This window comes from Daldinia caldariorum, assembly GCF_022478825.1.
Source record: "Daldinia caldariorum strain CBS 122874 unplaced genomic scaffold F4812scaffold_6, whole genome shotgun sequence".
In the NCBI taxonomy this organism is placed as follows: domain Eukaryota; kingdom Fungi; phylum Ascomycota; class Sordariomycetes; order Xylariales; family Hypoxylaceae; genus Daldinia; species Daldinia caldariorum.
Window position 1 is genome coordinate 644,150 of NW_025953042.1, and position 17,817 is coordinate 661,966.

Here is a 17,817-nt window from a genome sequence, read left to right on the forward strand (position 1 = left end):
CAACTCCATACTACTACCTACTACTACATACATCAAACGATCACAGCTTCAAAGTAGGTAATTAGTATAGTTGCTACTACCTACCTAACCGTACTTTATCCACAAGGTTACAGATACTATGTACATACCTCGCGAGGGGTGTATCGTGATAAGGAATAAAGAGGATCGTCCATACCGGTAGGTAATAGTCTCGCACTAGTTGACCAGGTACTGTACGTCGACTTACAAGTTACAAGTCTTAATATGCCACAATCTTTTTTCTACGCTATAACTCCTCACATCTCAAAAACCGAAGAGGCCAATCTAGACAGTTCGTGTACTTCGTGTTACCCAGTGTCAGGGACGGGAACCGTAACGCGGAACCGGTCCAGAACACTAATTCGCCATCATGAAGCTTTGAGCCTCTTGTGGTACTTGATAAATGACAATAATATATGATGGCCCGTGCTATTCTAATATTCTAATATTCTTAACGAGGTAGGAAATCCGTAATAAGCGTAAATGAGGGAATAATTGGAAAACGAGAGTGGCAATCTTTATTCACCATATCCGCTCAAAGCAGGAATCTTTCCTAGTTTGACCATCGCATACGTACAAACTTACAAGGCAAGAAAAAAAAAGTTTGCCCAAGGGCGGTTTTGGGACGATGCGTCCCATCAATATGGGCTGATCCATTCTGATCCATTCTGATCCATTCTCAGTGGTAACATTTCGCTCATGCCGGTCCCAAAGCCTTGGGAACGTACAACAGCAAAACACCAACATGACGGACTGCCATCATACGAGGGTCTCGAGCCCCGGAAGTTATCGTCAGTTATCACCCAGGTAGCAACTTGCTATTTCGTCTCGTTGCCCTTCCAAGAGGACCCATTAAAGTGAAGCATGCTACCACTCACCTATAGCACTCTTTCAACCCTTTCTAGTAGTTACCTAGTAACTGTAACTTACCTTCAATACGCGCGATTTCACGTGTGCCCATCTACGAGATTACCGAATTTCTCATGGTTCTTAGTTCCCTGTCGAGAAGCTATCGATGGTGTGTAGATGGTCTACGGCCCGTTTAGACAGGGAGCCGCTTCCTACACCTGTTGACGGAATTGGCGATTTCTGGCGGCGACATGGGCCAAAAACGGAACAGTGCCGGTCCATCCAAACCACTTCCCCCAGATTCGCGAGATACTATAGTAGTATGAAGACCGGGTATCCCTTGATTCCACCTACTCATATGGCAATTCGAAATAAGGCACGTATTTGGTTTAGCCTCGAGCCGGGAGCCTTGCAACATCCTGTAGCAGATGTGATTCTGGAAGATCTTGACGGATTGCTCTCATGTTCTTGGCTTCTTCACCGGCATATTTTCGGCCAATGAGCATCGATACCGACTCGAACGCCTGCGTGGCAGGAGGCCGGGCATATATTCTCGCACCTGGCAACGTGCCAGTCCCCCCTCCTCCCCCCCTGGATGAAAGTTGTTTCTCAATCGGGCCTTCGACGTATCTTTCACAAGCACAAGGGAATAGCGGTAACAGTAGTAAAAGAGTGCATAATTTGCATTGAAAATGGTAAGGAAGTGAATCTCTAAACATTTGATCATCATGCCTCTATAGTTTTTAGCACCTATAACCGAGGCCCTTGAAATAAGCGTCTGACATGTTCCAGTTTCGCAATACTTGGCCGTGATCTTTTGATGCGAGATGTCGAACTACCTGATACATCAGAACTCCGTACGCCCACGGGCTACTACAACGGGCACGTACGATATTAGGTACCTATTGATCATAGCGTGCAATAGTAATAAAAGAACTACCTAGGTAATATGTAGTGTATATGAAGCAATAATGTTACTAATAAACGAGCCTCAATCTATCATTATTAGCGGTCAAGACTTAAGAGGGGGAAACAGACCAGTTCGCCAATGCCCACCAATGCCCACCAATATCCGCCGCGCCCGCTGGTTATGAATACAGATCTTGAGGACCCTTGGGGGCGGTTGGAACTTGGAAGACGGTCCAATCGACAAGACAAACCGTCCCGCCGCGGAACATGATCCATTAACTGATGTACATTACTAGCCTCAGTATGATATTATTAGTGTACTTAACGATAGCCAAAGAGCAAACACCGGGGGCTGCTTCCCTATGGAAATACGTGTACCATCCATATCTAGTGCGAGTACCTAATTGCTGATAGCCATAGGTATTGTACAATACAACACGTGCCTAACTTAGGGTATCCGCATAGGCAGTACTTAGATAGGTACCCAAGGTTAGGTTAGGTATTGTACAATATAATGCCTGCTACCTAGGTACCTAGGCTAGCATGGCAGCTAGGTAGAACGCAAGGCAGTTGGTCCCTCAAGTTGATGCTCCAACTTTTTTGATTTGACGCTAAGTCCGAAATGATCCCATCCTGAGTTCCCCGTCGATATTCAGTCCCGCTAATGCAGGTCCCGGCCCAATTGGCAACGTTCCGCTCTTTCTTTCTCGAACGTTTCAGAAGAGCCAACCCCGTTTTACCGTTAAGCGTCCCCCACTTCTACCTACTAACCATTAGGTACCTAAGTTAGGCGCGTTAGGTACCTATCAACGGTGCTAATTAAGGCATTACACCACCACCAGCTGTCCCATTTGTCCCATTTGCCCAACTGCAACAACATATAGAACTACACGTAGGCATACCTATACCAGCATTGCATAGGGCATACATACATATGTATAACCACGGTGGCACGCATTTGAAGCTAAAACTACTTGTATATGGTTGTTCTATCGTACATTAACTACTTGCTCTAACTACCACTACTTAAGCGAGGTGAGCAAACGTCCATGAGCTTTTACAGGTTAGTTCACTGATTATGCTACCAGATAAAGCTATATGTTAGCTATATGTTGTAGATGATAATAGGCCCAACTAGACCGTTACATAACAGACGCTACGAATGTCCCCCGGTTTTCGGTTGCATAGTAGATGACCCGCCTCGAAATTCGAGACCCCAATTTTTTCTTTTTCTTTTACCATTTTTACTCTTTTCTAACTTTCAAAGTTTGTGTTACGTAGCATAACTAGGACCCGCTGTTTAATAACTACTAGTTAAAATTACCTAACCCGAATATGCAATTCTATCGTCCCAGAACCACAGGCACGGATACTTCCAAAACCTACGATGGAATATTCCAATCATAAGCCGACCCAACTTTGCTCTCACCTTGTCTGCTTGCCCGGCTTTGCCAGACACCTTGCACACACCTTTGAACAAATTAGGAATTCTTTATGGGTATTTTCCCAAAAACGGGTCTTCTAGACTCACCGGGGCATCTCGAGAGTCGTATCCGTCGGAGACTATTACCTGTACATTCTTCTCCACCTCGAGTTCGCATGAACATGAGGTTCGCTCACCGTAAATGTCACGGTCCGAACATCACCTAACCAGCTAAACTATCACAATGTTTACGGGAAGGGCCACAATTCGCTGCCATAGTCTACTATGTACTGCCATATAATACCTTAGTCAAGATTTCTTATCCAATTATATCTATTCGAAACAGCGGCATAAATGCTTAACCTAGCTGCTTAGCTGGTGCGGGACGAGATGCCATCACATCTCCCGAAACTCCATTTGGTCTAAACGCAAACGCCACATTCTCTCTCTCCCACTCCCAAGCCGTCTTTGCGGATGTTGTCGATCCTGCTTACGGTAATTTTGATCTTGACACAATTCCCATCAGCCTCTTTTTATGTTTTAATTCTTTCTCTTTTTAAGGCCAAAGGCCAAAGTCTACATACATAATACATACCTAACACTATACACTACATAGAATACCTATAAGCTCGGTAAGTGCCGCCAGCGTCCCAAAGATAGGAAAAGAGTAGATCTTCATCTCCCGCACAACGGCTTGCGGCGAGGGCAAGACAGGGCATGCAACAAGCTTCTGACATCTTCGTGGGGCCGCGAGTCCCCGACGGATGACGGGCAAACGGCTGTCCGGAGATCTAATCTCGTGGGGTTTATCATGGTTCATCGTGAGAGGTCCCTCTAAATTTTTTTTAGATAACTAGCAAGGGCTGGAAAGGCTGGCCGAAATTCTTAACGGGCAAGCCGAGCTAACGATGTAGCAAAGACAAGGCGAACAGAGCCTCGCAGGCTGGCTGGCTGGCCCGACCGCCTAGAAACGATGCGGGCTACGCATGTAAACAACATGGATAACTACACCGCCTAAACAGTATGAAATATCAAATGGTATGTTGATTCCCTTTTAGATTAGCGGTCATTATTCTTTTTTGTCAAAGTTTCGGTCTTATCCTCACCCCTACATACATACTATTCTCTTCGTCAACTAGTGTCTATTATGTGCCCTCGTTCTAGCCATGAGGCGAGTACCACGCTACAGTATGAGTGAGCCATCCGACCGAATGGTGTTGGTAAACAAACCAGCCACGACTTTGGTTCGAAGGAAGAATCAACTAAATTCCCTATGTCATATTCGGCTGGAGGCAATTACCACCGAATCTACTTCTCTATTTCACGCGTTCTCGTAAGCTCGGTGTTAATGCTTGTCATATTGCCCTCAACTAAGAGCCGATGGAACTTAGAGATTCCCTCGTGGTGACAACTGGACGACCTTCCTAATGTAACATTACGCCAAGCGTTATCGGCCATAGGAACGACGACGATTAACCTGAAGTAAAGTATTGATGATGGGCTGCTATCGCTACGATGCCTTCTTGATGGGTTGCTCGCGTCAGGTCAGGATGACTTAGGTCATTGCCGCATTACTGCAGCGATGTAGGTACACAGGATTCGACGCTACCTCCTAACATGATGAAACTTAGAGATTTCCCAGCCCGAGGGTCAACCTTTGACCGCAGAATTTGTAGCAGAAGTAAACTGCTCGTTCTTTTAGCACGCCAAACGGCTTTTGTTTAGCGCAAAGGGTTTACCGCGCTCACTCCTACCAATGGCCAATGTGTCTCGGAAGTCAGACATTCATACGCGTACAAGTGCTTTCGACTACTTAACTAACATCATAGCGTGTTGTCAATAGCACGTTCCCTTCTGCCACCGCCCGCCCGCCACAAACATGTGGTTCGAGGCGACTTCGCGGGTTGTAGATAGCGGATCATCCCACCCGAGATTCCTATCGGTGACTTCGCTGTGCCGCTTCCCCCACGGGATATTACTTAGGCAGGCTCTCCAAGAATGTATATGCCGTCTCAGACTCATCATCCCGATGAGCATACCTTATCTAGTCAGCTTTTAGCAAACCTCGAAAGGATGGATCATGAAGCTACTAAGTCAACATCATGGAAGACGACGAGGTTTTACAAGACTCGGGGAATTGAGGTCGCCATCTACGGTCGAGATGGGATTGCGTGAACTTGGAGGCGCAGCAAACCCCGGCCATACCGTCATTAGATTAGGATTGGGATCAGTTTACGAAGGCGGCGAGATCGCGGGATCTTCCCGGACGTGGTCGATGCTGGCGAATCAGTGAACGAGCATATCTACGAAAGTATCGTCTAGCCTAGGTAAGCACTACGATCCTCCCGTCTTTGCTGTAAGCAGGCGACGGTCGATACCCCAAACCAACTCTAATTTACGCTTGACTGGGTTTGTTTTATTTTATTTTTTTTCTTCTTCTTCCTTCGACGCAACTACATGTTGCTTGTGTCGCACACCACACTCCAAAGGCGCAGTGTCGCTCGACAGCGCCGCTTTTCAAGTGCGCTCGGACAGGATTCAGTACTACCCAACATGTTGGGTCGCACAGCTAAAGTACCTAAGGTATGTATTCCTTGCTTTGCCGTGGAGTTCGATCTAGGAAATAAATGCGGAGGGAATCTACATGTGAAGTGCTCCAACGAAATCAAAGCGCCCATGCGGCACGGCTTCGTCAGCTAGGGTCGGGATGGTTTTCTCCAAAAGGAGTCATTCTGCGTATAGGTACATTGATGCTATGTACCGCAATCCTTCCTTGGACCCCATCGCGAGACTCTCAATTCATATGGGCTACTTTATCTATACCATACAGCGTAAAGCAGGTTAGCACGCTTATGCTCTATTTCAACATACACACGTCTAAATTTGCCTCTCGTTGGCAAATCTCATTGGCCGCCAGCCAACCCGTTGCTGACCTACACCGCTTTGAGTAACCACCTACTCCAACGCTAAGCGGCCAGTCTTGAATAGCTCCGAAAGAGGGTTGCGTTGAATCCTCCGCCGCTCTTCTACTGGCTAGCCGCGCCATGAACAGACGTCAAGAGTCGACCTTGCGAGTGGTGAATTTATGACAAGGCTGCTTACTCCGTAAGCCGTTGTCGAAAGTGACCGTTGGTAAACTAAGAATGCTCTCGACACACATTCCTTTATCAGCAAGTTGAATTTGCATAGGATACCTAGCCAAGAATCTAGTGTCATACAGGATGGAGCCATGGTCAGCTACGAAGGAATCGAGCTTCTTAGTTCTACATAGTAAAGTGGTTATTATAGCCATAATTGTTTGCCACTCGTGGTCGAGTCTCGCCAACTAAAAGGTTTAAGCCTAACTCCAACTTCTGAGAAGAGCATAGCTGTTTAGAAGATATTAACTACCTCACTTACCTGTCTTACTCGCATTTGATCCTGCAAGCCGTATATACCACGACATAGTGCGCTTCCGTAAAAAGACCTGACACAGAACATTGGTCATTGTAATTCCTTTTTACGATCAGTTATTGCCCTGATACGGCGGTAGTGGTAGTGCTTCTTGATGCGGTGAAACCTGCGAAGCAAGTGTGAATGCTGACGCCATTCCTTAAACCCGCTACTCATCATCTACTGTTACCGTGCTATACATACCTACATATCATATCTATCTATTAGCTTATGGCTGTCATATGTTCCTTCGTGTACTTATTTCAGTTTCTCTACACCGTTATCACGAGAAGGTCCAGAGTAACTTGTAGAGTAGGCGCCTTTGCCGCACTTAGAGTTAACCGGCTTATAGGTTAGGGTAGGGTAGGTAAGTAGAAACTATTCAGGGGAAGAAAGGGTGTCACACCAAGATGTCTTTTTCGACACGTTGCTCGCCACCAGTTGTGGTCATTCTGACCTGTGGCTTATCGTTTGTTCTTCGTCTTCCCTCTCCCCTCCCCACAGATTGCCGATGTGGATAGTATCACGGGTACACAGAGATCGAGTAGATACGGTCGCCACGGCCCCCTACTTACCTACCTTAGTTAAGTGCCCGCCTCGTGGCTTACTTTTAAGTTATCAGAAACAGGGCCAGGATTGGAGATGAAAGTTAGGTAGATACACCTAGCCTAGCGCTTCCGTCTACCTAAGGTAATCCCGCAACGCGATCACCGTTCATGAGGAGGGCAGGTTTCTGACTGGTCGAAATGTCGACTCCGCGATCACGACAAAGAACCCTAGAGTTAACTAGTTCTCAATAGTTGACTGTCACGTTTACCAATGACGTAAGGTCTGTATGGCCAGTCTGGCGGATATATCATATGGACTGGACTATGGGAATAAGGTGTGTGTACAACACACCACGGCAGATGTCTCCTCTGTGACATATGCTCGTCATTTCGCCGGCATATATGGACGTGATACGGTGTAGATCACCTCAGATAACCTACCTGTCTACTAGTAAAACCAGAACTTATTAGTCCGCTAGCAATGATGACTTCTCACAAGGTAGTCCATTGTCTTCGTCCTTGCCTAGGTATTATATCTGATATCATATAGTATGACCACATCATTAGACCTTACAACGCTATCCTTCCAGCATCAGTCGCTGAGGTAAACTACCTAATTTAGTGAGAACCACCTTTTCGCATATAGGAGCAGGATCTTGATAGGTAATGGGGAGTAGAGTACTTGACTGACTTGATATGACCGATCACCAAATACGCCATTAGCATCAGCATCTGATTAGAAATCGTAGGTAGGTATTAAACACACGCTACTCAGAACCAATCCGTAGATCTATCTGTCTCCCAAGAGGACGCGAGACCATGCTTGCTTCTTGGAAGAGGCGAATTACCTTACCTACCTTACCTAACTTCCAAGATAACGCCGCCAATCGAGCTGGGATTTGATTACCAATTTCCAGGACGTCCGGGCTGCACGAAGCACCAAGCGAGACAGCATGCAACTAGGCAACTATTATATCTACCGCCGCCGGACTAGCTAGGTACCCAGCTAGGCTGGCTTAGACATTCCACCCAAACCCAGGCGCAATCGCATAGGTAGGTATCCTGCTGAGGCTAGAATGTCCCACGATGGGGTCTTTCTTATATTGTCCGCCCCGAAAGTGCCGGCGTTTCGTGTGTCTGTCTTGGTCTTGGATACTTACCTACCCAGGTATGTAGAAGGGGTGCGCAACAAAAGGGTTTCTCGCGCGAGATATCGATATGCGACACTTTCGGTATGCCACCATGTAGACAGAAATAGACCTAGGTACCCTATTAGGTTCAGCCAGGTGAAGTAGTAGGTAACCAAGGAGAAGTAGTGAAACAAGCCTGACGCCGCGGACCAGGCCGATGGAGAGACAAGGTTTTTTTTTTTCTTACTTACTGAGACAAGACACTCAACTAATGGACCCTATTGTTTTACTTCCCGCCCCTCTCCTCGGCGCCACGAGGAGGGGGGGGACCCCTCCGTCCCGAACGATAGTTTAGGAAACAAGCTTTTTTTCCGGTTTTTATTTTGCTTTTTTGTCTTGTGTGATCTTGGGGACGCGATGAGACAAAATCCCATGCCCACATGTGGTAGGCTAGATAGGTACCTATCCTTACCTAGGTAGGTAGGTATCTATATTAGGTACTTATGGAATTCCGCGTGTTCTTGCCTTGAGCGTGAGACACGACGAGACGGATAATGCGGAGTTAGGAAGAGGTACCTACCTAGGTAAGGGTCGGGTTTCGTGATGTTGATTTGTCCCGCTAAGTCCCGTCGGACGGGGTCGTGGGTTACTACGACATTCGTAAGCGTGTGTTAGCTGGACCGTACCTACTTATCGCCTGGCGTTTTTTAGGGCGAGACTTTTCAGCTTTGGTGGTGAGATATTTTCACTACTGTCAATGCGGTTCAGTTCAGTAATCGTCAGTTTTGTAAGAATGTCGAGGGTCTTTGGATAGGCAAAATCTTTGCTATAGCGTGTGTGTGAGTGTATATACCAATGTCTTAAGGGGCAATAATAACGCTGCTCGTGTGCCATTGGTATAAAAAGCATTAGGAAAAGCCTCCTATCTTAAGAAACATGAGTTGGTCGAAAGCTTGGACAACGGGTTCTCGACTTTCACTCAACTCAACTCGTGCCGGCTATTAATTGGTAACCAGGCTACTGATATACATATGTAGCCGCAAGGTGAGGCTCTATTATGAGGGAAATCCGTGGTTGATTGTATTATATACATACCCAGGATGGGTCAAGGTACACGAGTAACCCAAGTTCTACATCGCCCCATATGTTTCACTTATTATTAGACTACCCTGTTAATCAGAGGAGGAGGGGGAGGAGTCAAATCCATTGGAAACATACTGTTATATGAAACCTTCGTGTGTTATGAATACTTTGTCAGAATAGGTGTCAGGAGTCTCAAGTGAGACTCCTTGAGAACAAAGGAGACGTTTGTATATAGCTTTGGCTTCAAAGTTATCCCAGTTAGAGTTCCTCGCGGAATAACGAAGTTGTTTTCCTTAGGTTAGGTACATAATACTCTACGGCGTGACAATAGGGGGTGAAGCTAGGTATCTTTGGTAGAATGTACCTTCAGTGAATTCCTAGAATAAGACGCAGTTTGCAATGTCCTTCTGAATTTTCCACGTTTGTGTTGTCTTATATTTAGTGTATGACACTCTATTGCCATATAGTTGGGGGATTCCTTCCGGTTGTATTCGATAATGTATCAGCACGGTATCTGGGTAGTTTTGAATAGGGGTTCTGGGGGGTTAGAAAATTGAAGTACAAGAGGATTGCCCTAAACACGATACCGACCCATCACGATATTCATTTAGAAAGCGTATCTAACGTATTACATTGCTTTATTATGCTGGCACTTGGAAAATTAACGTTAAATAGCTACCAAGTAGAGATATTTAGGTCATGCAATGGCCATATATATGAACTGACTACGGGACAATAGCACAATAATTCATTTTCTATGGTACGAAGCTTCAAATAGCCAATAAAGCAAAATTTTTGCCTCGGCTTGAGAATTAAATCTCATCCCAAGACAAGCTTAGAAGTGATAGTGATATTGTGTCTATATAAAGCGTACTATGGGTATTTGCTTTGCGAAGTAAGCTCGATCTGGAAGAGAGGAGCTAAACAAGAAGAATTCCTTACTCATGATGATAATTTGGCCTACCTGACTTGAAGTAATATCTACATTAAAATGGGCTGTTGAGTTGGCATAATCTATAATAGGTATCTATAGGTTAGGTAGGGTCTTGATAGTTTCTCGCTATCAGTGTGAACGACGCCTTCATATTATGTCTACGGGACTCCCTTTACAGAGCCAAGCGGCCTGTAATTAGAACTGAATTTAAGTCTTACTGATGTATTCAAGCAAGCATGCAAGGCATATGTGGTTTGTTTGCCATTACTATTATATACAACATGAGCGTATCATAACTTGGACATAGAGAATCCGTTAAGTGCCTTGGGCGTGATATAAACAAACACGCAGGAATTAACTCGAAAAAAGGAGTGTGATAGCTTTACGTTAGGCTTCCTTGAATCAGGAGTGGAAGTACATTGGTACATGCGTTATCTATGATCCAGGTGGCAGAAAGTTGCCAGGCAACATTATCACGTACCCCGCCGTCGACTTAAATGGCCCCTTAGGCAACCAGTCTTTCAGCCTTGGTCGAATCCATGAACCAAAATGACCGTGGTGTAGTGGTGAAGGTGCTGGGTCAGAAATAACTCTTCGGGGTTTTTCGCAAGGCTCGGGTTCGATTCCTATGAGAAGCATGCAGAAGGTCAACTGTTCAGGTCAATTGATTAGAAGGTCGAATCGACAAGTCTAGCTTTTTTTTTCTTCCTTCCCTACCACCACCGCCTCCTGATGTCCCTAATCCGGGACTCTATCACAAGGTAATTCTTCAAGTCTGCACCTGGACTCGACCTACTTTATTCCACAATTCTCATTATACTTGGCAAAATGTTCCTACTTTAACTGGTAGTTTAACCCATATTATATCTTGATTAGATTCGAGACCTTCTCTGCGACTGCGTATACAGTAAACTGCAAGTTATCTGGGCGAAGCAGCGGTCCAATTCTTGCATCAATAACACGAAGATTATCTACCCCGTACCCCTTAAGATTGGCATCAACAACCCCCCCTTCTCCTTAGGCAGCACTTCGCACATTCCCGCAAGGAGCCATGTTGAGATACTACGATACTGGATTTACTTCTTTACGCTATCCAAGCCCGTGAAATAGGCTATCGAAGGGGAGAGAGCTTTATCGGCTATTTCGATATGCCCTTCAAAAACTATAATACAGCGAGATCATAGATGTAAAGCACGTGCTCTGCAAGAACCTTAACGTCGATCGGGCTTGTCAAGCACTGCGGAATGATAACGGGAGCATCTGATGGTATATTTGGGTCAAGGAAAGTACCTGGGCATCCTCAGCTATGTCGTAGTAAGTAAAAGTTCCACCTTGTGTTTTCCGCAGTTGGCCGAACCGCGTCGAGCATCTGTTTGAAGCATTCTTCCCTAAGGCACAGACATCTATCAAACCTGAAAAATATAACAACCTTACTACGGCTTCCGGCCGCGTCATCTATTATCTCCTATCTACGTCAAGCACATACCTTGATACAAGGTACCTAACCTAATATATACCCTAGGTAGGTAAGTATATAATAGTTGAAGCTACTACAAAGACAGCGTATATTGTCTTATGGATGGGGGAACGGGTGAGAGTAGACTTTGAATCAATGGAATTAATCATGACAGTAATACATTTCCAGAAACATATAAACTATGATGATCTATATCCTCTCGTAAGAGGCACAGCATGACCATATTTACGTAGGTATTCCATAAAATAGGAGAGGCATCGGCAATCGGTTGGCGGATCTCGGTCACCCAGATCCCGTAGCGAATATCACTATGGCACTTGTATTTATTCTGATGTAACGGCTCGCGAAGCGACAGGAGGAGAAAGAACAGAGATGGTTACTTAGGTGTTTAGTTGTTTTTAGTGTAAATCGTCGAGTTAAAGTTGGTTGCCCATAAATGTCTTGGTCTAGCCCAATTATGGTGTTTCCAGTTTTTAGTGTTGTTATTTACCCTATATATTTGTATCATTCAAGCTAACGAAGCTTCACCAAGCTTCCCAGACATGCTTGGTCAGTTAGCCTTTGCGCTTGCGCCGATACACGCAGAAGCACCGCATTTGATTCTCGTTCTCTCGTTTTCTCGTTGCTGTTTAAAATAACGAAAACAACCCACTATAAAGTCGTGCAGTGCAGCGCTGGACGTGCAGCAGGAGGGGAGATGGCCTCCGCCACCGGCCGTTCCCCGACCGTGGGACCCTCTCTCAACTCACCCGTACCAGACCGCTCGCTATCGCTATCGAGGCTATCGTCCGAAGAGAGGATCAATGCTATTCTCGAGGTTCGTGCGTATTATCCTCGTATTGCTTTGTGGTTCTATTATAATCTTCTGTCTCGGAGAAGGGAAGAAAAAAGAAAAATAAAAAGGAAAAAAAAAGAAGAAATAGTTTAGCTCTCAACCCATGCAATTCGTACTTTACCCTTCCAATTGGACCCCCTTTGTGACAAAAAAAACTAATCTAGGTATTTGTTATATTAGACTGCCAGAGAGCGTGCCGACACATTTGGCTCGCAGACATCCGGCCGGAGCGCGAGGATGAGCTTCCAGCGTTTACCAGAGCGCGACGGCGACGGCGATGACGTACCCGACGAAACGACCAGAATCGCGAACTCGCGCGGCAACGCGACGGACTACCAGAGCACGCGAATGTCGCCCAACCCGAGAAACAGGCGACCCCCGCAGCAGCAGCAGCAGCAACCGGAACTCGATTGCTCGGGAATAAACGGTACGAACGGGGCATCTGCCCACGCGGACGAGAAGAAGAATTGGTTAAAACATTACCTTAGCGGCGTGTGGTCGGTGGAATTAGAGAATAAAGGAAGCGTGGCTAGGGATCATTTGGCTCTGGGTAGGTTTGGGGTGTCAGCTTCTCCTGATTCTATATATATACCTTATATATTTCTTTTCCTTTTTTTACATGCGGCTGACTTGTTCTAAAACCAGAGCGGACATTTCTCGCGTGGCTTCGAACATCGCTTTCGTTCGCGTCTATCGGGATAGCCATCACCCAGCTATTCCGTCTGAACACGGCGATAGGACCGGACGAGCAGCATTTCGAGACGATCCGTCGTGTAGGCAAGCCGCTCGGATCAACGTTTATCGGGATATCTATATTGATCTTGTTGTTGGGATATCGGAGGTATTACCAAGGCCAGCAGTGGGTGATTAAAGGGAAATTCCCCGCCTCGAGGGGAACGATAATAATAGTCTCGGTGGTCGCATGCGCGCTTATAGTCGTTAGCTTGTTTGTGGTTCTATTTACATAGGTAACCTGGGTACGGGTGATGCGATATAGCGGTTGGAGATGGGGGAAACTGGATGAAGAATAACTCTTTGGAAATCAATAATTTATAATGGTTTTTCCTCTTAGTGTGTACCTAACCTTAGGTAGGTAGGTAGGTAGGTACGAGATAGGTACCTCTATATATGCCAGGTAGGGTACCTATATTATACAAAATCCTAGCTGAATTTGATCATCAATAGGCGCCCAAATTGAGCCTAACTCCATCAAACTGCTGCACCACTTGGCATTTACAACTTTAGGTACATCACAATCTTATTATTAAACAAGAAATTTATCTAAATTTCACTTCCATTTAATAATTTTAGTACCTACCTCTATTAATCCTCAAGCTTGACAACGCCCTGCTGCGCTTTCGTTTACACACCTCACTTACCACCTAGTTGGAGTGAGATGAATACGGCTTACAACCCACCATGTCGCTCCTAACAAAGTCGGTCGACGTACCGGCTTTCGCCCGGACCCAGCTAGCGCTCCTGGACATCGAGCTGCAGAGCGAGATCAGCGAGACCAGCGGCCTCATCTCCGGCACCAGCCCCGCGTCCCTGCAGCGCGCCGGCCTCGCCATCACCAACCTGGTCGTATCCTCGCAGCGCACCGGTCTAGGCGGGCGCACCGTCCTCGAACTCGCCCCGGACGCGGCTACTTCCGGCTCCGGCTCCGGCTCCGTCGGGGAGCTGCCCGAGCACGGCGTGCGCACGGGGGACATCGTGCTGGTGTCGGAGCAGCCGGCGGGCAGCGCGAAGAAGCGCGAAGTCAAGGACCTCGAGCGGAAAGGGGTCCGGGGCGTCGTGATCCGGATCAAGCGGGACGCCGTAGCGGTCGCGGTCGACGAGGACAAGGAGGAGAATGCCGCGGCGACCTTTGCGGGCCGCGTCTGGCTCGTGAAGCTCGCCGACGACGTCACCTACCGCCGCATGAAGCAGACGATGGAGCGGCTGGCGGACATGCCCGAGTCCGAGTACTCGGCCTTCACGCGCGTGCTGTTCGGCCTGACGACGCCGTCGCTCGTCCCCGCGGATCTTGCGAAGGATCCGGAATTCGGCGACGGGAAGATCGAGTGGTTCGATCCGACGCTGAACGATTCCCAGAAGGACGCTATTCGGTTCGCGCTCGCGTCCAAAGAGATAGCGCTGATTCACGGCCCGCCTGGGGTGAGTGCTCTCTCTCTCTTTCTCAACCCAGGTGCCTAACCTAGGTACCTCTGACCTATACGTACCCACCCCTATTATTTTTTTATTCTCTTGTCGTGGGCTCCCATCAGGATGTAACCTACCTAGCTAACTGGAATACCTACTCGCGTTACCTCCGCCAGACGGGAAAGACGCACACGTTAATAGAGCTGATCTTGCAAATGGTCAAGTGCGGGCTGCGCGTGCTCGTCTGTGGACCATCCAACATCTCGGTGGACAACATCGTGGAGCGGCTGTCCCCGCACAAGGTGCCCATCGTGCGCCTGGGCCACCCGGCGCGCCTGCTGCCCTCGGTGCTGAACCACTCGCTGGACGTGCTGACGCAGACGTCGGAGGCGGGGCTCATCGTGAAGGACGTGCGCGCCGAGATGGACACCAAGCAGGCGTCCATCAAGAAGACGCGCAGCGGCCGCGAGCGTAAGGCCGTCTACGCCGACCTCAAGGAGCTGCGGAAGGAGTACCGCGAGCGCGAGAGGCGGTGCGTCGGCACCCTCGTCGGCGGGAGCAAGGTCGTCCTGGCGACGCTGCACGGCGCCGGCGGCAACCAGCTGCGGGGCGAGAAGTTCGACGTCGTGATCGTCGACGAGGCCAGCCAGGCCCTCGAGGCGCAGTGCTGGGTTCCGCTACTATCGGCCTCCAAGGCCGTGTGTGCAGGCGATCATCTCCAGCTACCGCCTACGGTAAAATCTACCAACTCGAAGACGAAGTCCAAGGTTGCTAAGCCTAAGGAAGGGGCTGAAAAGGAGAAAGACAGCGGCGTTGTTATTAAGGGTGCGAGTCTTGAAATTACGCTTTTCGATAGATTGCTTAAACTTTATGGGTCGTCTATCAAGCGCATGCTCACGACGCAGTATCGCATGCACGAGAAGATCATGCGGTTCCCGTCGGACGAGCTCTACGAATCACGACTGGTGGCCGCGGACGCGGTGAAAGAGCGGCTACTGCGGGATCTGCCGTACGAGGTACAAGACACGGAAGACACGAGCGAGCCGGTGATATTCATAGATACGCAGGGCGGCGACTATCCGGAGAAGAACGAGGAGGAGGAAGATAGGGAGGGCAAGGACAGGAAAGGGGGCGGGAAGAAAGGAAGTATCAGGTCTCTGTTCGGCGAGAGTAAGAGCAATGAGATGGAGGCTGCGCTCGTGAAGCAGCACGTCAAGAAGCTCGTCGAAGCGGGTGTTCGGCCGGAAGATATCGCGGTTGTCACACCGTATAATGCCCAGGTATGTCATACCTCCTCGTTCCCAACTCCCCTTTTCCCTTACGATCTAGGTCTTCGGCCCCCTTTTCCAACGTTACATTGCGTAAATTTTAGTCCTTATTTATTGGACTGGGGGGCTATTCTTACTAAAGAGTCAATAGCTGGGCCTACTAGCTCCTTTGAAAGAAGCATTTCCCGGGATCGAACTCGGGTCCGTAGACGGATTCCAAGGCCGAGAGAAGGAGGCCGTGATTGTCAGTCTAGTGCGGAGTAACCCCGAAGGAGAGGTCGGCTTCCTAAGCGAAAAACGTCGCTTAAATGGTATGTCCAAACAATATCCTCCACAGCTTACTTACAGACAGACCATGGGATGGATTATTAACAAGTATGCTCTTGCTACACGATAGTCGCCATGACGAGGCCTAAACGCTCGCTAGTAGTAGTTGGCGACTCAGAGACTGTTCGACGGTATGTTCAGCATCCGGCACCCCATCGCAAAATCCCTCCCGTCTATCCCTGATTTTAATTTCGTGTGATAATGGCTCGCGCTCCGATTTTCACCCACGTGGGGAATTTCTAGAAGCTCATTTCTGACTCGAAGCTTGTTTTTCATTTTCTTTAGGGGCAGCAAATTCCTCAACAACTGGATGGACTGGCTCGAGAACAATGCCGATCTCCGTTACGTCGACGCGGCTTCGATAGAGGCGTAAGGTCAGGTAGGTAAAAGGTAAATACTACCTAGATATGTGACGAACCTGCTGCTCATGCATTGGGGCCCCGGCAAACAGACGCTTGTCCTAACACCGAAATCCTTGGAATTTGGTGAATGGAAGGGTACATACGTAGTACCTAGTAAAGCTCGCCCGAAGTTTTAACACGAGCGAATGGTAATGGCTGGATAATGCGGATGCAACTCTACGATGTTTACCGAACCCGACCTACCTACGTATATCAAGTCCATCTAGTTGTAGCCGTTTGGCCTTTATTAAGAAGGCGTATTATCTTACCTCACACCATGTAGATCATCTCGTCTTGTCTACCTCGAAAGGGTTCCCTCTCCCGCAAGATTTGCATCTGCGTATGTATATTCGTACCTAATATCCGACGGGCAGGGAGGCGAGGTACTAATAAGACGGAATGTTTTGCCTCACTTAAGGGACAAGGAGTTCAATATTTGGACCGGAGCGGCGGGTAGGCGGCTTCTTCGAGAGGCCGAGGGTAACCTAGGTCCTAGGATCCCCAAAGTTTTCCTCTTACTAATCAACGGTATATACCGAATAGCGAGTTTCCATATAGGGATAATGTGAATATGGGAATGAGGGCTTCGGCTGTAATTAATCACTTGTTGAGTGGTGGACTGTGTATTGAGAAAAAATTAAAATAAGAAACTAGGACGACAATGAGTTGATGCTGTGACGCTGTGCTAGGTTAAGTTAGGCCTAGGTTAGGTTAGGTACGTACAGTAGCTCGAATCCCTGCTGTTTCAGAAATGCTCTTTGTGGGGGCGGACCGTTCGAGATCCACAGGGCTACTTAGACTCGAAGCGAGAAAAAGATGAATTCGCGTACAAAAGTACATGAGTAGGTACCTAACCTAGGTAGATACGTATTCGTATATTTCGTATACTTGTATGAAGACATCAGCTAAAATGGAAGTATATCTAGCCATCAAGCTAAACAATACCTATGATATACCTAGGTATGTTTATATATACGTATATATATTGGTTAGTAGGGATTGGTTAACTACTATATCGTGTTGCTGGCACGATATAGTAAC

At 47.5% G+C, this 17,817-nt stretch overlaps 2 protein-coding genes across 2 annotated transcripts; both read left to right on the plus strand.

Annotated features, from left to right (window-relative positions):
• The first annotated feature begins 12,021 nt into the window (after positions 1 to 12,021).
• F4812DRAFT_424661 (uncharacterized protein) lies at positions 12,022 to 13,773 on the plus strand. The gene is made up of 3 exons (XM_047933843.1): positions 12,022 to 12,620; positions 12,819 to 13,188; positions 13,284 to 13,773. Exons 1-3 carry the CDS (start codon positions 12,501 to 12,503, stop codon positions 13,604 to 13,606), a joined length of 813 nt encoding a protein of 270 aa, XP_047791085.1. The 5' UTR covers positions 12,022 to 12,500; the 3' UTR covers positions 13,607 to 13,773.
• F4812DRAFT_424665 (DNA helicase) lies at positions 13,691 to 17,446 on the plus strand. Its single transcript, XM_047933844.1, has 5 exons — positions 13,691 to 14,795; positions 14,957 to 16,060; positions 16,200 to 16,359; positions 16,446 to 16,506; positions 16,661 to 17,446. The coding sequence occupies exons 1-5, from the start codon at positions 14,058 to 14,060 to the stop codon at positions 16,746 to 16,748; spliced, it is 2,151 nt and encodes a 716-aa protein (XP_047791086.1). The 5' UTR covers positions 13,691 to 14,057; the 3' UTR covers positions 16,749 to 17,446.
• The last annotated feature ends 371 nt before the right edge of the window (positions 17,447 to 17,817 follow it).